Source organism: Monodelphis domestica, chromosome 4, assembly GCF_027887165.1.
Source record: "Monodelphis domestica isolate mMonDom1 chromosome 4, mMonDom1.pri, whole genome shotgun sequence".
NCBI classification, from domain to species: domain Eukaryota; kingdom Metazoa; phylum Chordata; class Mammalia; order Didelphimorphia; family Didelphidae; genus Monodelphis; species Monodelphis domestica.
The window spans coordinates 253210560-253235029 of record NC_077230.1 but is presented as its reverse complement, the minus strand read 5'-3'; the positions used below and the strand labels follow the sequence as shown (position 1 = coordinate 253235029).

Genomic DNA, 24470 nt, shown 5'->3' with positions numbered 1-24470 from the left:
TTTTATTATATAAATGCATTTCAAGATACATTTATACTAATGAGATTGTTACAATCTCTTGAAATAGTGGTGTAATAATGAAATAATATTTTCTTTTCTTTTACTTAGGATAGTAACTTTATTACTGCTCTTGAATTGGCAGTAAGATTTGGAAAAACACTTATTATACAAGAGATGGATGGCGTAGAACCTGTGCTATATCCACTGTTGAGAAAAGATCTTGTAGCACAAGGTAAATTCTTGACAATTTCTTTGAAATTAATCATTTAGGAAGTTCAGAAATAACTCAATACCTTGTCCAAATATATATATTTTTTAATTTAAACATTATTTTATTTGGTCGTTTTCATACATTATTCACTGGAAACAAAGATCGTTTTCTTTTCCTCCCCTCCACCCCCCTACCCCCCGCCTTTCCCTCTCCCATAGCCGACACATGATTCCACTGGTTATCACATGTGTTCTTGACTCGAACCCATTTCCTTGTAGTTGGTATTTGCATTAGAGTGTTCATTTAGAGTCTCTCCTCAGTCATATCTCCTCCAACCCTGTAGTCAAGCAGTTGCTTTTCATCGGTGTTTTTACTCCCACAGTTTATCCTCTGCTTGTGGGTAGTATTTTTTTTTTTAGATCCCTGCAGATTGTTCAGGGAAATTGCATTGATACTAATGGAGAAGTCCATCACCTTCGACTGTACCACAATGTATCAGTCTCTGTGTATAATGTTTTCCTGGTTCTGCTCCTTTCGCTCTGCATCACTTCCTGGAGGTTGTTCCAGTCTCCATGGAATTCCTCCACTTTATTTTTCCTTTGAGCACAATAGTATTCCATCACCAACATATACCACAATTTGTTCAGCCATTCCCCAATTGAAGGGCATCCCCTCATTTTCCAATTTTTGGCCACCACAAAGAGCGCAGCTATGAATATTCTTGTACAAGTCTTTTTGTCCATTATCTCTTTGGGGTACAAGCCCAGCAGTGCTATGGCTGGATCGAAGGGCAGACAGTCTTTTATCGCCCTTTGGACATAGTTCCAAATTGCCCTCCAGAATGGTTGGATCAATTCACAACTCCACCAGCAATGAATTAATGTCCCCACTTTGCCACATCCCCTCCAGCATTCATTACTTTGCATAGCTGTCATGTTAGCCAATCTGCTAGGTGTGAGGTGATACCTCAGAGTTGTTTTCATTTGCATCTCTCTGATTATAAGAGATGTAGAGCACTTTTTCATGTGCTTAATAATAGTTTTGATTTCTTTGGCTGAGAACTGCCTGTTCATGTCCCTTGCCCATTTGTCAATTGGAGAATGGCTTGATTTTTTGTACAATTGATTTAGTTCTTTATAAATTTGAGTAATTAAACCTTTGTCAGAGGTTTTTATGAAGATTGTTTCCCAATTTGTTGCTACCCTTCTGATTTTAGTTACATTGGTTTTGTTTGTACAAAAACTTTTCAATTTGATGTAATCCAGATTATTTATTTTGCATTTTGTAACTCTTTCTAATTCTTGCTTGGTTTTGAAGTATTTCCCTTCCCAAAGGTCTGACATGTATACTATTCTGTGTTCGCCTAATTTTCTTATAGTTTCCTTCTTTATGTTCAAGTCATTCACCCATTTTGAATTTATCTTGGTGTAGGGTGTGAGGTGTTGATCTAAGCCTAATCTTTCCCACACTGTCCTCCAATTTTCCCAGCAGTTTTTATGAAATAGTGGATTTTTGTCCCAAAAGCTGGGATCTTTGGGTTTGTCATATACTGTCTTGCTGAGGTTGCTTGCCCCCAGTCTATTCCACTGATCCTCCTTTCTGTCTCTTAGCCAGTACCAAATTGTTTTGATGACTGCTGCTTTGTAATATAGTCTGAGATCTGGGACTGCAAGACCCCCTTCCTTTGTATTTTTTCATTATTTCCCTGGATATCCTTGATCTTTTGTTCTTCCAAATGAACTTTGTTATGGTTTTTTCTAAATCAGTAAAAAAAAATTTTGGAAGTTCCATGGGTATGGCACTAAATAGATAGATGAGTTTGGGTAGGATGGTCATTTTTATTATATTGCCTCGTCCTACCCATGAGCAGTTAATGTTCTTCCAATTGTTCAAGTCTAGTTTTAGTTGTGTGGAAAGTGTTTTGTAGTTGTGTTCATATAGATCCTGTGTTTGTCTTGGGAGATAGATTCCTAAGTATTTTATTTTGTCTAGGGTAATTTTGAATGGGATTTCTTTTTCTAGTTCTTGCTGCTGAGCTGTGTTGGAATTATATAGAAATGCTGATGACTTATGTGGGTTTATTTTGTATCCTGCAACTTTGCTAAAGTTGTTGATTATTTCGATTAGCTTTTTGGTTGAATCTCTAGGATTCTTTAAGTAGACCATCATGTCATCTGCAAAGAGCGATAATTTGGTCTCCTCCTTGCCTATTTTGATGCCTTCAATTTCTTTTCCTTCTCTAATTGCTACTGCTAGTGTTTCTAATACAATGTCAAATAATAGAGGTGATAATGGGCATCCTTGTTTCATTCCTGATCTTAATGGGAATGGATTTAGTTTATCCCCATTGCAGATGATATTAGCTGATGGTTTTAGATATATACTGTTTATTATTTTTAGGAATGACCCTTCTATTCCTATGCTTTCTAGTGTTTTTAGTAGGAATGGGTGTTGTATTTTATCAAAGGCTTTTTCTGCATCTATTGAGATAATCATGTGGTTCTTGTTGGTTTGCTTGTTGATGTGGTCAATTATGTGGATAGTTTTCCTAATGATGAACCAGCCCTCCATCCCTGGTATAAATCCTACTTGATCATGGTGGATGACCCTTCTAATCACTTGCTGGAGTCTTTTTGCTAGTATCCTATTTAAGATTTTTGCATCTATATTCATTAGGGAGATTGGTCTATAATTTTCTTTCTCTGTTTTTGGCCTGCCTGGTTTTGGAATCAGTACCATGCTTGTGTCATAAAAGGAGTTTGGTAGAACTCCCTCTTTGCTTATTATGTCAAATAGTTTGTATAGTATTGGGATTAACTGTTCTCTGAATGTTTGATAGAATTCGCTGGTGAATCCATCAGGCCCTGGGGATTTTTTCTTAGGAAGTTCTTTGATGGCCTGTTGGATTTCTTTTTCTGATATGGGATTATTTAAGAAAGCTATTTCTTCTTCTGTTAGTCTAGGCAATTTATATTTTTGTAAATATTCATCCATATCACCTACATTGGTATATTTATTGCCATATAGTTGGGCAAAGTAGTTTTTAATGATTGCCTTAATTTCCTCTTCATTGGAGGTGAGATCCCCCTTTTCATCCTTGATGCTGTTAATTTGCCTTTCTTCTTTCCTTTTTTTAATTAAATTAACCAGTACTTTGTCTATTTTGTCTGTTTTTTCAAAGTACCAGCTTCTAGTCTTGTTTATTAGCTTAATAGTTCTGTCACTTTCTATTTTATTAATTTCTCCCTTAATTTTTAGGATCTCTAGTATGGTTTTCTTCTGGGGGTTTTTAATTTGTTCATTCTCAAGTTTTTTGATTTGCATTTCCAATTCCTTGGTCTCTGTCCTCCCTAATTTGTTAATATATGCACTCAGGGATATGAATTTTCCTCTAAGTACTGCCTTGGCTGCATCCCATAAGGTTTGACAGGATGTTTCGCCTTTGTCATTTTCTTCAACGAAATTGTTAATTGTTTCTATGATTTCTTCTCTAACTATCCGATTTTGGAGTATCATGTTATTTAATTTCCAATTAATTTTTGATTTGGCTCTCCATGTACCCTTGCCGATCAATATTTTAATTGCCTTGTGATCTGAAAAGGCTGCAGTTAATATTTCTGCTTTTCTGCATTTGAGTGCCATGTTTCTATGACCTAGTGTATGATCTATTTTTGTGAATGTGCCATGTGGTGCTGTAAAGAAGGTGTATTCTTTTTTGTCCCTATTTATTTTTCTCCATATGTCTATTAACTCTAATTTTTCTAAGATTTCATTCACCTCTTTTACCTCTTTCTTGTTTATTTTTTGGTCTGATTTATCTAAATTTGATAGTGGTTGGTTCAAGTCTCCCACTAATATGGTTTTACTGTCTATTTCCTCCTTCAATTCTCCTAGTTTCTCCATTAAAAATTTGGATGCAATACCATTTGGTGCATACATGTTGATTAGTGATATTTCCTCATTGTCTATACTCCCTTTTAGCAGAATATATTTACCTTCCCTATCCCTTTTGATCAGGTCTATTTGTGCTTTGGCTTTGTCAGATATCATGATTGCAACTCCTGCCTTCTTTCTATCAGTTGAGGCCCAAAAGGTCTTACTCCAACCTTTAATTCTAACCTTGTGAGTGTCAACCCGTCTCATATGTGTTTCTTGAAGACAACATATGGTAGGGTTTTGGGTTCTAATCCAATCTGCTATTTGTCTACGTTTTATGGGTGAGTTCATCCCATTCACGTTCAAAGTTATGATTGTTATTTGTGGATTTGCTGGCATTTTGATATCTTCCCCTAGTTCTGACCTTTCTTCTTTAGCTTTCTCCTTTTGAACCAGTGATTTACTTTAGGTCAGTCCCCCTAGTCCCCTCCCTTGAGATGCTTCCCTTTCTAACCCCTCCCTTTTTATGCTCCCTTCCCCTCCCCCCTCTCCTTCCCTCGCTTTTTATACTCCCTCCCCCCTCCCCCTCCTTAATTTTCCTTTCTTTCTTGCCCTAATGGATAAGATAGAATTCAGGATCCCACTGGATCTAGATGTTCTTCCCTCTCAGATTTGATTTCACTGAGAGTAAGGTTTAAGTAATTCCACTTCACGCTCTCTTCCTCTCCTTCTCATATGAGAGTTCTTCCCCTCCCCTTCCCATGTGTATCTTTATATGGGAACGATTATTCTATTGATTCCCCCCCTATTTCTTGAAGTTAATCTTAGTATTATCGCGGTTCCCCCCTCCCTTTTCCTTTCTTTGCCCCAACTTTCCCCAAATCTTCTTAATGCCCCAATCTTTCCCTATGCATGTTTCTTCTAACTACTCTTATGATGATACAATTTATGAGAGTTACACAAAACATTTTCCCCACATATTAATATATATAATTTGATGTAAATGTAGTCCTTATAGAAGAGAGTTTGACTTAAAGAAAAAGATAAGATTTATCTCCTTTTCCCTTTCTTTAATATTTACCTTTTCATGTTTCTCTTGCTTTCTGTGCTTGGATATCGAACTTTCCACAGAGCTCTGGTCTTTTCTTAGCAAATGCTTGGAAATCTTCTATTTTGTTGAATGCCCATACTTTCCCCTGGAAATATATAGTCAGTTTTGCTGGGTAGTTGATTCTTGGTTGGAGACCCAGCTCTCTTGACTTTCTAAATATCGTATTCCATGCTTTGCAGTCTCTTACTGAGTTAGCCGCTAAGTCGTGTGTGATCCTTATGGGAGCCCCCTTATATCTGAAGCTCTTCTTCTTGGCTTCTTGTAGGATTTTCTCCTTTACTTGGAAGCTCTTGAATTTGGCAATTACATTCCTAGGGGTTGTCTTTTGGGGATTTAGTATAGAAGATGTTCTATGAATCCTTTCTATTTCTATTTTGCCTCCTTGCTCCAGAACGTGAGGGCAATTTTCTTTTATAATCTCCTGTAGAATAATATCGAGTTTATTGTTTACCTCTGGTTTTTCTGGGAGACCGATAATTCAGAGATTTTCTCATCTCCCTCTGTTTTCTAGATCTGTGACCTTCTCAGTGAGATATTTTATGTTTTCTTCTAATTCATTAATTTTTTGGGTTTGCTTTATTGATTCTTGCTGTTTTATCATCTCGCTTTCTTCGAGGTGCTTGATTCTGGTCGTTAGGGACTGGTTTTGCTTTTCAGCCTTGTCTGCCCTTCTATTGGATGCTTCGAGTTCTTTTTCCAATTGAGCATTCTTATCTGTCAGACAGCTGATCTCTTTCTCCCATTTTTCTTTCCAGGTTTCCATCTTTTGGATAAGTTCCAGTTTGAGATCTTCCAGAGCTTGTTGATAGTTTCCATTTTGGGAGGCGTGTTCTGAATTTTTTTGGATTTCCTCCTCATTCTCCTCTTTTCCTTGGGTACTTCCACCATAAAAGTTTTCAATAGTCACTTTTTTCCCTTTCTTCCTGGAGGCTTGATTTTGGGCCATGTGAGCCATCCCTTTGGTGGTTTTATTCCCCTTTCCTTTTTGGTCTGGGATCTGGGTGATATGGGCAGTTTTTCTGTGAATTTAGGTTGCTTCAGACTAGTTCTTCCCAGCCTCCGAGGTTTCTTAGAGTGCTGGGTCCCTGATCACAGCCACACTGCCCAGGTGTTCAGCTTCGCCCAGATAATCAACGCGTGGTCTGCCCCTGTTGTTTAGCTCCTCGGAGATGTTCTGCGCAGCCCGCCCCAAGTACAGCTCCGCTGAAGCGCTGGATTCTCCTGTGAAACCACCCTGAGACGTTTTTTCCTGGCAGTCCCCAGATCCCAAGGACCCTGGAGTGCCTCCCCCCCCCCCAGACAGAGACGTTCCCCACTCACTCGCTGTCCCAGTGAGTGCTCCAGTAGCTCACTCTGGTTTAGTGGGGGAGGTGGGGTGGGGTGGGGGAAGGGCTGCTCAGTTCACTTTTCTGTGCAAGCTTTTCCTCTTTATTATAGTGTGGAAATGTTCAAGCCCCAAGTACCTTTGCCTCTGTGGGGTACTGGGGAGTCCTTCTGTTCCTCCAAAGGTGATTTTATGCTCCTTTGATGTAGTCTATTTCATTCGGTGCCGGGGAGAGGAAGCGTGTGGCGTCTAGATTGCAGCCACAATTACCCGGAAGTCCCTTGTCCAAATATTTTATCTTCCTCCTTTTGCTTCTTTTGATAGAACCAAATAAGTTTTACTTTTGAATGAAAAGAAGTATAGGAAATATCAGAAACATGCATTCCTCCTCTACTTTGTAAAATATTTTATAAAGAAAATATTTACAGTACTTTTGCTTTTAAAATACAAATTTTTATTTTAAGTTGTGGAATTTTTTCACATTGTTAATATTTTTATTAGGGCTTAGGAAGTTAAAATTTTTGAAAAAGAGAAAAGATTTATTTGAGCTGTAGAACTCATGTACATAAATGTATCCTTCATTCTCCTTATTTTTAACTACTATTCTTTTAGAGGATATAGCAAACTTTAAATTCATTTTTTTTTCCAGAGTGAAACATAATGCTGTTTGTTTCTTTGATCTATTATTTATAGGAAACCAATGTTATACTGTATAGAAAACATCAGTTCAATTTTTCTTAGTCTCTAACATCTCAAAAATTAAATTCAGTTAATGCCATGTCTCATAACAAAATGATTAGGATGCCAGTGTGATATGATTGGTTTCCAGTCATTTTTAGATCTATAACCTGTAAAGATAGATGTAGAAAGAAATTCACATGATAGAAAAATAAAAATAAGGTTGCCGAAATGAAAATTTTTAAATTTAAAAATGATTCAGAAATCCATTTTAACTTTCATATTTAAATTAATTTTTCTTTCAAATGTATTATTTTGGTGTACCTGTCAGCAGCTACGATACTGATGACTAGCTTTAGGGGCTACCCTTGACCCTTCTAATTATCCACCATCATCAGTTGACCTTTCCTTACTCCAATAATCCCCTTCATGAACTCATTCTCCAGTGTTTTACATAATCCCATTACGTATATTCTTCTCTCCTCAGTAATATTAAACTCATGAGTATTCATGAAAAAACTTCCTTTCCTACCTCAGCTGTCTTCTCCTTCATTTCCATATACCTCAAACCCCACCCCACCAATGTTCTACTCTAGATCTGTCCATTTGCTTAATTGTGCCTCTGGAATTCATGCCCCATAATTAACACATATCATTTCATTTTAAATCTATTTGTTGCTTATCACATAAAATAGTACAAATTAATACAGAATTCTGTTTAATTCTCAGTTTATTCTTTTATTGGGCAATACTTATAAATCACTATAGAAGTAAGCTATGTGCTTATAAGCTATTTTAAATATATTTACTTGATAATGGTTATATAATCATTTTAATGTGCTTTAGCAAATGTGCTTTAGCAAAAAAAAAAAGGAATAACATTTTTTCTTTTTAAAAACAACTAGGTCCACGTTATGTTGTACAAATAGGTGACAAAATTATTGATTATAATGAAGAATTCCGCCTATTTCTCTCAACACGAAACCCAAATCCTTTTATCCCACCTGATGCAGCTTCCATTGTTACAGAAGTTAACTTCACAACAACAAGAAGTGGATTAAGAGGACAGGTATGAAGGCTCTAAACATCTGTTCTAGGACATTTAAGGGATTCTGCAAAAGCTACTGTAGGTATTTGATATTTGGATTAAAGCTTTTCAAAACATTTTGCCAATTATTTGGCAATTTACACCTGTAGTTTTGTATTCATATTATACATGTAAATAAAACTTTTGGCTCCATATCAGTTTCCATCTGTAAGGGGAAAAAGGAGGTTTTTATCAATCCAGTCAGCAGATTCTTCACCAGCTTCCACCTCAAACTCAGAACTCCAGAAAAAGTCCATGTTCTCATAGGAAGTTGTAACTCCCTTTTAAAGACATTTTCTTTTGTATTACTTTCGGTGCCTTCCTCCACTTTTACGTCTACCAATTACTGCTGAAGCTTTGCTTAGGACTGCCCATAGGGCAGTCAGTTAGATTCTGATTCATCACCCACTATTTCACACGTGAGTCACAGACCTCCCCCACTCAAGTGTGACTGGGGTGTTTACACTTCTAGTGATTTAATCTATGACATACATGATAGACCTTAATAATTTTTAGTTTTTGTTTTGTTTTGTTTTTAGGGCAGGGGAGTTAATCTTCACATATCTCTACAAGCCTTGGAAGGCAATTTAATTTATTCTCTTCAGACTGACTGTATTACATTATACTTATTTTGTTATGACATTCATCTGACCTATTTGTGAGACCATTAGAAATTGCATCATAGGGGGCAGCTGGGTAGCTCAGTGGATTGAGAGCCAGGCCTAGAGATGGGAGGTCCTAGGTTCGTATCTGACCTCAGACACTTCCCAGCTGTGTGACCCTGGGCAAGTCACTTAATCCCCATTGCCTAGCCCTTACCACTCTTCTGCCTTGGAATCAATACACAGTATTGATTCCAAGATAGAAGGTAAAGATTTAAAAAAAGAAATTGCATCATAATGGTAGGAGTACTCCACTTAAAAGTTCCAGGTTCAAGTCTTCACTTAGATGCTTGTTTACTGAATTGTATGGTTACTTTCCTTTGTACTCTGTCTCATAGGGAGCCTGTGAATTACTAGACAACTTTAATAAATAAAAATGTAAATCTAATTTAAATGTTTTTTAATATTAACATGAATTTTTCTGGCTAACCTTTGCATCTTAAGTGCTCCTTTGTAAATCTTTATTTCATATGCTAGATTTTTTGGTTAGTGTTAAACCTCCTCCCATTTACTTAACTCCCTTTATATCATTCCTTTTTTCCAAAATTTTATTTTGTCAGATGGGTTATGTTTGTGTTTTATTGATCTTTACTGTTTTAGTTCATTTTTAAAAACATGTTTTTATCGATCTTGTATGACTCTTTGAACATATTTCTAAAATATGCATTTATATTTTGTGGTTATCCTTTGTATAAGCAGCAGCATCTTATAACTTTTTAAAATAGAAGAAACTAACTCCCAAGTTCCACAAAATTAATTCACTAATTTGCTTTATGTTATGCCAATTAGCTATACAAAAATTGCTGCAGGGGAGTTTCTACTTATTATTTGTGTATCAAAAGCTAAATGAAGATCCTTACACTATTTCCTATGTAGTTATTTTTCAAATCATAGTCTTAGGATTTGTTATTTTCAGAAGAAGAATGCCCATCACTTTTATGATGTTGTTTTACTTTACTTTAGTACAGATAGTATCTGAAGAATTAATTAACACTATATTGAGGATAAAGAAATAAATGTTTTAATAGCTTTTTCTATAGAGTTTAAAACAAATATTTGAGCAATTGTATTTATTTTCCCCCTTTTAGTTAATTCTTTAATATATTATGAGACAAAAATAATATATTTTAGAAATAATTTTAATAATTTATATTATATTATATATAATACTTTACATTATACTTATTTTGTTGGCAAAAATTCAGTATATAAAAGACTTGTTTTAATAAACTTCCTTTTTTTTTTTTAAAGCTTTTGGCTTTAACTATTCAGCATGAGAAACCAGATCTGGAAGAGCAAAAAACAAAACTACTACAGCAAGAAGAAGATAAAAAAATACAACTAGCTAAACTTGAGGAATCACTTTTAGAGGTAAAATTAAATACTTAATGACAGCTTATTTTTGCAGATTTTTTTCTCTCTGATATGATAGCAGTAATGGTGACTTTAGCTTTCAACAATTTCTTTTGATATATTTTTCTTCATTTCAAAGTCAAGTTAAAAGTAAGCAATTCATATTTTTGAATGTATTCAATACTCCCTTTACATACTGGGAAGTAAAGGATACTCAAAGAATTTAAGGCTTTGTCCTTGACATTAAAGACCTTATATAATTTATGGAAACACAAAATAACCCATGACACAATTTGACAATGACATAAAATCAAGTTATCCAAGTGTTAAATTGGTGGTTTTAGAGTTCCATCAATACATAAACTCTTTCATGGCATTAAATATAGAGGATGTTAACCAAAAACAAAATCAAATGAACCTGTTTTACAAAAGCAGGTTGAAATGTATTTTGTCATTTAAATGTGAAATCTGTGTTCATGGTATTTTACTTTCACTTAAGACACTTGCTACATCCCAAGGAAATATATTGGAAAATAAAGATTTGATTGAGTCTTTGAATCAGACCAAAGCAAGCAGTGCACTTATTCAAGATTCACTTAAAGAATCTCACAAACTTCAAGTTTCCCTTGATCAAGTAAGTATATTTTCCTTCTTTGTCTTTTATGCAATATTTCTGAAATATTTAAGTGACTTAGGCAATTATTTATTATAAATATCATTTATATACTAAATATACTGCTCTAGACCAGTGGATACATTGGAAAACTTCTGCTTTAATCGAAGATTATGCATCAACATTGATACCTTCCCTCAAGATATTGGAACCTTTTTGTAATTTGGTTATAAGTAAAGAAAATACATGGAAATTTGCATAAATAAATGATCATTATTTCCTCATTCCATTATATATTTTTTAGTAATAATGATATTAGCACTATATATCTGCTTAAAGCAAAAAGTAATAATAGTATCTTTTAGTGGCCCCTTTATTGTACAAACTAATGGAATCCTCATTTTTTCTAAGGCTAACTTTAAGTCTGACCTTATCCTTCTTTGATTTCCACAGTTGGAAATAATTACTAGAATTTCATTAGAATTTGCCATAGTACTGGAAATGGACTTCACTTTTGAACTTATTTTTGAATATGTAGTATAAATTTTTTTTACAACTTGTATCTTCTCCACTGAATGATATTCTTCTTGAGGACAAGGGTTTTATACATTTTTAGATTTCTTCCATAATATTTATGAAATTATTTGCTCCTCGTAAATGTACTAAATAAATGGTTGTGCAATTGAATTGGATATAGTAGCACAGCATTAATCTAGACTTGTAAGGGAATGAGATAATATGGGTAAGTAAATTCTCCAGATTATACATTAAAAAATAAGCATATGTTTTCCTGATAATAGAGTATACACAGTATAGTCTTTCCTTGATGACCTATGATTATTATTGTAGACCGCACTCTTTTGGGCAATAATTTAATTTTATTAAGACTGTAGGAATATTTGACACATTCCATGTAATTTAACCCCATGCTAACTGGCACTGGTTACAACTGATTTTCTCTGTTCTTTTCACTTCTACTCTGTTTCTATCAGATACTAGCACCAACTTCCTCACTTGAAATTTATTAGTTACTATACTGAATTCAATGGAACCAGGATTCGCTGCACTTTTATTTAGGGTGGTTCCATTCCTTTCCTACAGAGTAAAATACATGGACTTTGATAGAAATTGTTCTCCCTCGTTCTCAGATTTTTGTGCCCTGTACTTTCCTTTTTCTTAACTGTAGTGAATTTTTGAGATCCCCAGAATCTGGCTACAGGCCTAGCAAAGTTCTGTTATTGTTTTAGTCTCTAAAATATATTAATATGTGTGGACATAACAATTTCTAATTTAAAAATTCTCTCTTTTTCACTTATTGCTGCTGTTGAGTAAAACATCAAAGATATTGCAATCCTTTAAAACCCTCAGGTCTTTTTCAGACCAATAGTTATCTAATGAGGCCTTCCTGATATTGAACTTGGGAAGTCAACTTTTTAAACTTGTCTAAGACTTTACGTGTTAAGTTGTCTTATCAGATTAGTCCTGTTTTAGTTTGTCAAAATAGTTTATCTGTTATCTTTTATGTTAGTTCTCCTGTGCTGTGTCATTTGAAAACTTGATAAGGATGATATCTATGCTATTATTCAAATCATGATAAAAAGTGTTAACATTTCTGAGGCAAAAACATATCCATGGGACACTCAGCTGAAGTCCTCTATCCCAGATGACATTGATTGATTAATAACTACTCTCGAGTCTTTCTTTATTAACCTCTGTGAATCAGCATTGTTGGTTATTCAGTATATAACCCTTCTGCAGCTTACAACTTTCTTTTTCTGCCTTAGCCCTACCCAAATCCGTCCTCTGGAACTTTCATTCTATTATTAATAAACTTTTTAAAAATCCTTTCATACTTCTTCCACCTTTCTTGCACTCATAGAAAAGACTAGCTGCCTTCTCTAGTAACAGATATATCTTCTCTCATGCCTTCTAATCAGCCAAGGTAAGGCAGATAGTCTTGGTCCTTGTTACTCATGGCCACCTTCAGACTCTCCTCTGTCACAATCATTTAGCCACCTCTCATTCTATGAGATTCAGTCCATTAAGAGTAGTAGTTCTTAACTTTTTTGTGTATCATGAACCTCTTTGACAATCTGCTAAAACCTATAGATCCCTTCTCAGAATAGTGTTTTAAAGTAATTAAAGGAGATATAAATTTCAGTTAGAGTTTAATGACAAAGATATGAATTTTTTTCCAATCATCATCATAATGATCCCCTAAATTCTAGCCATAGACTGTAGAGGCCAGCTTAAGAACTTCTGTTTTTGATAGATATTTTATTCTTTCTTCCTCATGGTGGAAGTTATCTGCTGCTATTCCAGGTCATTCTCCCTTCTCTCTCAAGGAATTCAGCCTTTATCTCTGTAATAGAGAAGCAGTTCACACAGTGGGTAGGATACTGGACTTGAATTTAGAAAGATCTGTGTGACCTTGGACAAGTCGATTAACTTCTCTGTTCTTTCATTTTCTTATCTATAACATGAGTCTGTTCGACTAGTTGACCTCTAAAGTCTCTTCCAACTGCATTCTATAATCGATGTCTTTATATTTTGAAATCTCTGATACACATGGTGATTCCTCTTGTGTTCTCAAGATTCCCATTTTATCAACCTCTATGACTTCCTTGACCTGTATAAATTTATATGATCTAATCTTAACCAGCCCTTGCTGACATGACAGTAGGTATTACCTCTCTCTCATATGCTCCCTATGAGCTATACCATGTCTTTCCTCCTCTAAAGACTCCTACAATACTCCTTCCCTTCTCTCCTAGCAGGAATGCCCTTTCTTGTCCTCTGTTCTGTACCTGCAAACTTCTCTGAATTATCCCTCATTCTCTTCCCTCTGCTCTAATCTCTGAAAAGGTAGGTCTTCTCCTACATATGAATGACTACTTATGTATATCTACACTGGTCTTCTCTGGCAAGTTGTACCTGAAATCATCATCTTATGTGCAGGCTCCTTCCCTATTGATTACCATCAATGAGCAAGTATTTATTAAGTGCCTCTTATGTGCTAGGCATAATCTAGACTAGGGATATAAATACAAAGAATAAAATATTCCCTACTTTCAAGGAATTTATATTCTAATAAGAGAAAGATCAATATAAAATATATACAGTATGAATATAATTAATAAATACTAATATATAAAAAGTAGTTAAATACAAGATGGCTTTAGAGGAAGGACCCTAAGGTTGGGAGGGTTTGGAAAAACATTATGGAGAAGATGGTACTTGATGTACATCTTAATTTTTTTAAATCGTTGTTTTTTAACCCTTACCTTCTATTTTAGTATCAGTTCTAAGATAGAAAAGTAAGGTCTTAGCAATGAAGTTAAGTGACTTGCCAAGGATCACGTAGCTAGAAAGCATTGAAGGTCAAATTTGAACCTGTCTTCCTGTTCTATACACTGTGCTATCTAACTACTCCATTGATTTACATATTAAAAAAGAGAGATTTTATTAGAAGCAGATAAGAGGGTATATTCTAGTTACAGGATGGCCAGTACAAAAAAGGAATAGACATAAGAGATGGAGGGCTGTGGGTGAGGAACTGATAGAAGGTAAGTTTTGCTGAGTTGTTAAGTGAACCTAGGGGAGTAATTTCCAGTAAGACTGGGAATTTGGATTAGGGCCAGGTTGTTAAGTGATTTCAAAGTTAAACATGGGAGTTCATGTTTTTTGCTAGAGGCAATAAGAAGCAACAAATTGAGTAGAGGAGTGACATGGTTATACCTTGCTTAAGGAAAATTGCTTTGGCTTCTATGTGTATAATGGATTGTTGGGACAGGGAGACCAACAAGGAGTTTATTGTAATAAACCAGGTAAGAGGCATAGAGAGACCGAGGTAAGGCAAGTAGAGAGAGGGGGTCAGATGAAAGAGATATTGTGAAAGTAGAAATGTAAGGATTGGCAACTGGTTGGATAAAAGATGGCAGGAGAGGGAGGGGAACCCAGGAGATTGGAAAGATGGTATTACCTTTGGGAGAGGTGAGAATTTGAGGGAATTGTGCCCAGATCTCTTTTAAAAACAAAAACCAGTCTTCTTTGTATTTAACCTTCCTCTTAGATTTTGCCCTAAAAAACCCCCTATTCTTTTATAGTCAAATTCCTAGAAAACACTGTCTATACTAATTGCTTTTTCTTTCCTCATCATTCTCTTGTTTTCTACTCCTTGTAATATTACTTCCAGTCTTACCATTCAATTGCAGTTGCTCTCTACAGTCACCAAAGATTTCTTAATTTCTGTCTCCAATTGCCTATTCTCAGTTCTCAATCTTATTGACATTTCTGCTGCTTTTAGTATTGTTGAACCCTTCTTTACTCATAAATACTCTCATTTTTTGATTTTCATAACATTGGTTTCTCCTGGTTCTACTGTTTGATAATTCCTTTTCAAGCTCCTTTCGTTGGGTCATTAATCTCTGCCAAGCCACTTACCAATTAATTTCTGCCATTGCTTTATTTTGGGCTCCCTTTTTTTCTGTCTCTATAGTCTCAATAATGGCCTGTGATCTTTGTCTCTACCCCCAATTTGCTACATGCTTCCTTCTCTCCTTTCTCCCTTAGAATGCCTCAATTCCTTTAAGCCTGAGACATGGGGCTCTCTTTAGGAAATCTTTCCTGATTCACTTGATGTTCTTTTCTTCTTCAAGTTGTCAGGTACCTTTTTGTTTGTTTATTCCTGGCATTCTTAGTAGAAGGATGTAAGCATCTTGAGTGTAGATAGGTTTCTTTTGTTTTTTGTTTTCTTTTTATTTCCAGTGCCTACAACAGTGCCTTGGGCATTTTTCTCTCAGGAAGGCCATTTTGAATCTCTTATTTTATCTGCCTAGGAAACTTCCATAAGAAAAATATCTTTCACAAACTTTGTGTTGAAAATTCATTTTTAATCTACAACTTAGAAAGTTGTCTGGGCTCCAAGTAACTTCATACACAAAGAAACAAAAATCATATAGCTAATATGTATCTGATAATTACTTTGCCAAATGGTTTTTTGGGTTGGATTGGCTTGATTTGGCTTGTATTAGATCTGGTACATTAGACAGTTCATTTAAGGTCATTACAAAACCATTTAAATGTATTCTTGTTTAGTTATCTTTTCCAGAACAGCATCATTAAATATTCCTATCAAATTCTTCGCTAAAAAGAGTCTAATTGAATATATTTTCCTTATCTCTCCCTTTAATTACTATTGAAAAAGAAAATGCAGTTAGCTTGGCATGGCTATTCCTTATGAAGCTATGCTGGCTTTTTGTGATTACTGTTTCCTGTTCCAAACTTTTACTATCATATATTTAGTGGTAGGTTATAATATTTTTGCCAGGAAAAGAAGTGTAGTACGTTTTTATGTAATATAGTTTGCAAATCCTACTTGCTTTCCTTTCTTTTGGTTTTTGAAGTCTTTTTTCAGCTCTTCCAGAATCTGTGTCCTATCCATATTTTTCTTTTAGACTTTGCATGTGCTTCCTTTGCTTTCACTGTCCCCTTCTGTGTCTGTACCTTGCTCTTTGTCTGCATAAAAATTCTTCAGTTAGACACTTATTTTTTATTTTTTGTTAATTTTTCCTATCTAATTATTGATAGGCTCTGTTTCCTAGGAAATTGGGGTACCCTCTTACACTTCAGTCCTTCCTTGATGTTATTCTCAGATTATTTTTTGAGTTTTTATCAGTTTCAGTTCTTAGAGGATGTTGTGATTGTTTGAGGACTGAGAGATCTGAGAGCCCCCTCCCCTTGCTGATTCAATTGACCTTTGAGATTCTGATGGCTTAAGGACTTGCCTCAGGCTTGGGTTTAAGCTTTTGGTCCCAATCTGAATTTGATCTGGTCAAAGGCTGATCAAATTCTAGCCCTAGGCTTAGGCTCAATTTTTGGTCTCAATGTGTACTTGATCCAGTCAGGCATACCCTGGATTGTCCTGACCTGGAGCTTTGCTCTTAGTTTTGAGCAAAAAGATCTGGAGAGGTTGACAACCTCTCCTTCCTCCCTCCCCCACTGTGACCTGTGTCCTCACCCCAAAGTGTGGATTCCTGACTTTAATCTGGGCTCACATGGATCAGCCCAGACTGCCCTGGGCTGGGACTCTGGACTTCTTCACAGGTTGACATTTCAAGAGGTCTGTGTTGGGCTGAACCACTATTTGCCCAGACAGGACCTCAGGATCTGAATGTTGGCTTGGAGTTAAATTCAGAACCTGCGACAGCAGATGTGGGGTTAGGGGTGTATTGCTTTTGACTAGTTCTTCCCTCTTTATTACAGCCTCTTGCTGGTTCTGCTCTCCTCTCACTCCAGTGCTCCAGATGTTCCCTGCCTACCTTTTGGGTTTTTCTTTTTTAGACAGTTGTTTCAATCTGTCTACTTGTTTTTTTTCTCTTGTATTCGTTTTATGGCAATATGTTAATTTTGGTCAGAGAGGATTCTTGACCCAGAACTGCTCAGGATTACTCTTCCATCTTGGCTCCATCATCCCTTGATTTCCTTTCTTTTAAAAATTGCATTATTTGCCATTTTCTAGTCCTGTAATTTCTTTTGTGTTTTCCAGGATTTTTCAATTATCACTTATAGTGACTCAGCAATCACATCTAATAGTACCTAAGAATGTAATTCATCTTGACCTGGTCATCTTTTTTTGGCATTTAAAATTTTTTGTAATGTAGCTTCTTCCTACCTTTCAAATTTTCTTACCTTCTATCCACTCCAAGATCCAGATACACTGTCCTATTTAAAATGACACTATCTTTCCTTATTCTTGCTTTTGCACTGTCTCTCCATGCCAAGACTCCTCTCACTGTCTCTTTGCTTCCCTGGGTTTTTTAAGACAACTCAAATTCCACATTCTGTAGAAGGCATTTCTTGGTATGCTTCGCTCCTAGTCTCTTCTCTCATAATACCTATATTTTGTATATACTAAGCATTGTTTCCTTCATTAGAATGTAAGCTCCTTAATGGTAGAGACTGCCTTTTGCTTTTCTTTGAATCTTAGCACTTAGTTTAATACTTGACAAATAGTAAGCTCTTAAGTATTTGTTGATTGATTGAGGACCATTCCTTATAGGGTATCATTAGAAAGAACTGTAATGTTTAATCTAGAGATAAGATTCTGGTAAAATTTTTAGTGTATTTTTTTTTTTTTGTGGGGCTATGTGGAAAAGCTACAGGACTTTTTCTTGGCCTTAGGCAAGGCAAGGAACAATAGATAGTAGTACAGAGAAGAAAACTTAGGCCAAGTGTAAGTAAAGATGCTCTAACAATTGGATCTGTCCCAATGTATAGTGGAATGTAAGGGGGATACAGTAGGTTTGCCTTCACTGTGGGGAGGGGGGTTGCAAGCTGAGAATGGCTGGGTGACTATTTGTTAGTGATACTAAAGAATGGATTTGGCTTTAGATAGGGATTTAAATAGATGTGCATGGAGGTTTTCCAACACTAAAATTTGGTAATCCCCCTCCCCCCTTTTTGTAACCATCAACCTCCCTGCTGCAATCTATATCTAACTATATCTTCATATAGTTGCGGGTTGTAGTTCAAGATCACTTAACTCAAGAGTGAATAGATCTGTGTTCTCTTTGTCTCTCTTCTCAACTATTTCTTTGATTTCTGTTGCCTTCCATTTCCTCATTTTTAAAAGAAAAGGTTTTGACTAGTTGATCTAGAATGCCCCATATAACCTGAAAAATGCTATTATCATCTTTAGTTGAGGCACATATAATGAATTATATGGTAGAGAGGACACTGGAGAAAGAATAAGTTGCCTCCACTGGAAGAATTTCAATTTACATCTCTATGGCATTTTGTAAGTCTTTGGGCCTCAGTTCCCTCATTTATAAAATAAAAGAAACTTGATCATATGTAACATTTTTCATTTTTAACATTTTATAATTATGTCAAATGGCGAAACATTGAGTAGCTATTTACACATGGTCATTAGGTGGCAGTAAAGTACTGGTCTTGAACTTTTTTTTTTTTTATTCACAGGAAAGGGATGCCTATCTCCCTCTAGCTGAGAGTGCCAGCAAGATGTATTTTATTATTTCTGACTTGTCTAAAATTAATAACATGTACCGTTTTAGTTTGGCCTCATTTCTTCGACTTTTTCAACGAGCTTTGCAGCACAAACAGGTATGAGGCTTATCCTGAAGCTAGGGTGCAGTAATGAAATCACTGTATTTGTGACACTGTTCTAAAAACTTTCAAAGAAGAATGTAAAATTAATATTTACATGGTCAGATTAGCTTATGTTACAGATAAAAACAATAAGTAAATAAAATGACTTTCCCCTTAAAACAGTATAATACCATTATATAGTATAAATTCAACTAAATATTTATCATACTAAAATATCTCCATGATCTTAACATTTTAAAAATATTGTTTATATTTCCAGGTATTGTGAACAGTTAACAATAATTACCTAATCAAGTATGTCACTTAGCTTTTTGTTTGTTTGAAGAAAGAACACTTAATATTTTCTTCAATGTCATTTTTAAATGTTTTGTTTTTAAAGGAAGCATCAATAATGTCTGTATCATTAGTTGTTTCCCTATCATGGTTTCTTATTGAAATTGTTTCTATAATAGAATTGGGAATAAATACACATGAAAGCAAGTGGGCCAGGTCATACTCTGTGGTCATACCTCTAGTATGAGAAGTCTGAATAGCCATAAATATTTCCAGACTTTAAGCTATATGGCCTTGGTGCCTTTCAGACCAAATTGCTATGTTTGATTGACATGACTACTGGCCTGTAAAGTATCTCATAGTTGGCACTACAGCAGTTGCTTCCAGGTTGTGATATTTCTGTACCTCATATTTCTTTTTCTTTGCAGACTTAAAACCATTCAAACCCATTGCATTGTTTTTTACACTAAATTAAAATGTACATAATGAAATGAAATAAATTATTGTTTTCCAAGAAATATTGTAAAATTCTTCAGCAAGTATGCAATTAGACTTTTAAGATTTTCAGAAATGATTGAAAAAAGACTTGATGGTCAAATAGGCATTTCTTAAACTTTTTTTTAAACTTTATTTCCTTTGTCTAAGAGTTTGTATCCTGTAGAGAACAGGCAAAGTGAAATTTATAATTCATTTTTACCTGTTTCCCTACAGCATAATTCCTTAAATTTTATTTTGATTTATAGATAATTTAAAAAGTCATAACATTATAAAGTAAATTAAGATAATGTAGTGCATAATATCTTGAACTTGAAGTCAAGAAGACTTCAATGTAAATCCTGTATCAGTCACTCAGGTTGTTTGACCCTTGGCAAGTTCAGTTGCCTCATAAACAAAATAAGGATAATAATATCACCTACTTCACAGGGATGCTGTGAGGATCAAATGAAATAATATATTTAAAGCTCTTTGCAAACCTTGTAGTACTATAAATTTGAGCTATTTTTATTAAAATTTTTAAGTGGTGCCAAATTAATATCATTCTATTTTTATTGATGTTAGCCAATGATATCTGTGAGAGCTCCTTCATGACATCTGTAATATCTTAATATTATGAGAGCAAGGAAATAAATTTCAATCTATAATCCAACTAAATAAAAACGATCATCATGTTATTCTAATATGTAAAGTTTTTATCTCTTGATCCAGGTTTACTGTAGTAACCATAACTGTGTGGTCATTAGGTTAATTGACTCTTAGATGCCATTATGTATACTATTTTCTTGTGCTTTAGGTGTATTTTATTACTAAAATTGCGAAGAGTAAAAAGGAGTTATACTTTTCTTTCTTCCAAAATCCACACTGGGTCATATAGACATTGGACTTATTCTTAATTTCCTTTGGTGAATATATTATCAGTTTCAATTGCATGTATTATTGTGATCTAATTTAAGAAAATTGAGTCATTAATATCTGAATTGTAGCCAACTAGCTCAAACCATTGATATTGATATCATAATCAGAAGTTCTATTCCCATTTTATGGGGCCAGTTCCAATCTTTTCTAGGTCTAGAGATTGTATTATTAATAGTCTGTTAAAGATACATTAAATATACCAAAATTTAAATTTATTATTAAAATAATATTTAATAGATAATACATATATTAGTTTTTTTTGTTTTGTTTTTTTAGACCTTTCCCTTCTTCCTTAGAATACTATGTATTGGTTCTAAGGCAGTAGAGTGGTGAGGGCTAGGCAGTGGGGGTTAAGTGACTTTCCCGGGGTCAGGGAAGTGTCTAAAAGCTAGATTTGATATTAGTTTTTGAGAGAGGGATTTTCTAATACTTCTGCTGAAAAATTCTAAACTTAGAGCATTTATTTATTATATTTTTTCCTCTTCTCTTCTCTCTTGCTGGAGTTCAAACAATTTTAATCATATCATTTTGTATTATTTGTGAATGAAATGTACGTATTCTAGGAAGTAGTGAGTTGGAAGGAATAAGCTTTTCAGGAATAATTTTTTGATATGTTAGAATGCCTATCAACTTTATGATACTTTTGACTTTTCCATTTGCTATATACAGGATTCCGAAAATACTGAACAAAGAATCCAGTCTCTTGTCAGCTCATTAAAACATATGGTATATGAATATGTATGCCGTTGTCTATTTAAGGTAAGTACAGTCATGACAATTTGCAAATATCATTTCATAAATATAACTATTTTATTTAAAAATATAATATACTTTTGCTTCCATTTGGTAGGAATTGTGAGTGGTTCTTTAGAATTTCAACTGGATAGCTCTAGGTAAAGGAATATTTAATGTTTCTCCAAACAATTTTCACTCTAATCATCAGCATAGGTATTTTATAAAATTATCTGAGAGTTACTATTTACTATTCCTGCTCTTTTGGAAGGAAAACTGACTCTTAAACAAATATATATTAAGTGTCTACTCTGTGTAGGACTCTATTTAGCTCACCAGACTTTGACAAATGCTTGTATGCTTGTAAATCACTATTTTTTCATTTGTGTCAGTTTTCAAATGTAACAGTTAAAATTTAGGGGAGACGGGGAGACTGAGGCAGGTAGAAATTAGTTTCTCTCTGCAAGGAGTATTATATTTTTTAGAGGTTTATTGAAGATTAAGGATTAAAGAAAATACAGGATAAGAGGATAATTCTTCATTTTTTCCATAATAATGAATTTTAATTTTTCTTATGAACCCTAAAGATTATTTTATTTTGCCATTTTCAGATAAAGTAATTCTGTTGAATATATTTTAGGGTGCTCAAATAGATTTTCATTATCTATAGCTATTATACTAGTATCATTCAAAATTTGTTTAAACCTAGTTTTATGGTCTAGTGAATATTATTGATAAACTTTGTTATATAATTCATACTTTTATTTCAGTTATAATTTTCCCTAGACTTATAAAGGTTAAATATTTAATGCTTAAAGAAATTATTACCAAAGAGAAACAGAAATCTTCATATAACAGATTTGAACTTTTGATGCTTTCTCATTCAATTTTTACAACTGGCAAAAAATGGTGCATCTCCTTGCCAAAGGAAGACTATCATATTAATGCAACATAAGCTTCTTTCAAAATGAAACTTCTCTCAAAATATTTTTTTCTTGTTACTATAGTGGTCTACTACCTACCATGAAGTCCAGACATAAATGCCAATATAAATAGCAAATACTGTAGCTCCCTAAGGAACTTGTGATATAGTAGTGTCAACAGTAACTTTTATAAAAGCACTGTTAGAATTATCATCCACTTTAAGCAAGTTGATATGTTTACACGATCTTTTAAGGTTCCATGAAAGGTTTGTAAAAGGTAGTTAAAGAAATTGTGAGTACTAAGACAAAACAATTTATATGTATAGTTACTGATAGGACAGATGAAGACAGAAAAACTTCATACCCATTCATTCATTCATCAAATTGTTATTTATCCCTTACTATGCCTAAAATGCTGCATTACGTTTTCTCTAGATCACATACACAGCAGAATCTGCATCACAGAAACCAGTAAACCCCACCCATTATGGGGAAGAAATAATAGAATAATTGCATGCAAAGTATACTTAAGGACTAATTTCATCCCTCTTCTTCAACCACCACCTCCTCTCCTTGATTAAAGTAGATTAAAAATAACCATCTTTATTACAATTTAAATGATTCCTAGCCCTTATCATTATGTTTCTTGCTGATATCTAAACTAAATATTTGTTTCTTAGTTATATCTACATATTTTCTTATCACTTTATTATAAGAATTTAAATTCTTTTCAATATCACAGTTTGTGATTAAAAAGGGGTATAATAAGTATTCATTATCTAGCTATTTTCACAATTATCTGTCTGGAGAAGTTTATATTAAAGTGGATTTTTAAATTAGAATCAATGGGAGAGGTTTAAACATTAAATCATTTGTTTTTAAATTTTTGAAATGTTTTGGTAATTTTTTGTTTCTGTTTCACTTGAATAAAACTTTTCTTCTCTCTAAAATTAAGGACTATTAAAGGAAATGCTGTGGCTTAGTACCCCAAGCCATGCATGTAATTGCAAAATTCATATTTCAAAATGAGCAAAATTAAAGTATGCAGCATGTATTCAGTAACCAATAGTTCTCTCAATAGAAAATAAGAAAGCACATTAATCATCAAGTAACAAGCTGCATTGCTCAAGATTCAGCACACTGACCTCAGCTACAATGAAACCAATCCCATATTTTAGTGAAAGCTTTCCGGGCTTTCAGCAATCAGCATAATATTAAACTGCATGCCAGGATTTGTTTCATGCTGAGTATTGCTGTTGTGTCAGTGATGGCAATATGACAACAATAGCTATCTCAAAATAAAGAGAAACAAGAATTTTTGGTTATTAGTATACATGTCACATTGAACTGCAAGTGAGTTGCCCTGGCACAGTAAAAATGATTGACTTGTTTTGTAACAGTAAAATTGGACTTTTTTTTTAAATAAACTAAACAAAATAGTGCAAGCTGTCTTTAACAGTTTTAATAAAAATCATTAACTTATGCCATTTCCTCGTATTCAAATAACAACCTAAATATTTTAGATAGTTATAAGATATCTGGCAGATTTCATTTTACCCCAAACAAAAACCTAACTAAATCACTTTATTTAACATAACACTTTGCTGTACTAGTTTAATGTCCAGACAGATTGATACTAAGAAGGGTCTGTTTATAGGAAGTAGTTGCACTAGGAAATGCTTTCTAGAATGACCTTATTATGATGATATTCTGTTCCCCACAGAATCTGAAGGTAGACCTTTAGGTCCCCAAAGTGGGATAACAGGAATATGTGGTGATCATGGAAAATCCCTCAGATTGTGATTACAAAAAGCAAGATAATCTCTTCCCTTAAGGAGTTTATATTCTAATAGGAGAACACAACACATATAAGACAATAGTTTATAAGAAGGACTTTTGGGTCTATAAAATCATATGGGTATAAGAAACAGTTCTAGAGTCATTGACTGATACCTCTTTTTCAGCCTTGTTAATTATGATTTTATTACTGTTTTTAAAGTATGTAGGAATTTAAATAGAGAAAGAAAACCAATTAGGTTTACTCATTGATTATTCCTAGAACCCACACAAATGTCATTATTCAA

The 24470-nt window shown here is 34.2% G+C and overlaps 1 protein-coding gene across 2 annotated transcripts in view; it reads left to right on the top strand.

The window, feature by feature from the left end:
- The window catches only part of DYNC2H1 (dynein cytoplasmic 2 heavy chain 1), a 453597-nt gene that overhangs the window by 189176 nt on the left and 239951 nt on the right, over window positions 1-24470 (top strand). For both annotated transcript variants that reach the window (XM_056794452.1, XM_016433898.2), the window contains exons 65-70: window positions 109-232; window positions 8106-8269; window positions 10201-10320; window positions 10802-10936; window positions 18896-19039; window positions 21401-21490. In XM_056794452.1, the coding sequence (XP_056650430.1) occupies window positions 109-232; window positions 8106-8269; window positions 10201-10320; window positions 10802-10936; window positions 18896-19039; window positions 21401-21490 (777 nt within the window). The remainder of the gene's footprint in view (window positions 1-108; window positions 233-8105; window positions 8270-10200; window positions 10321-10801; window positions 10937-18895; window positions 19040-21400; window positions 21491-24470) is intronic.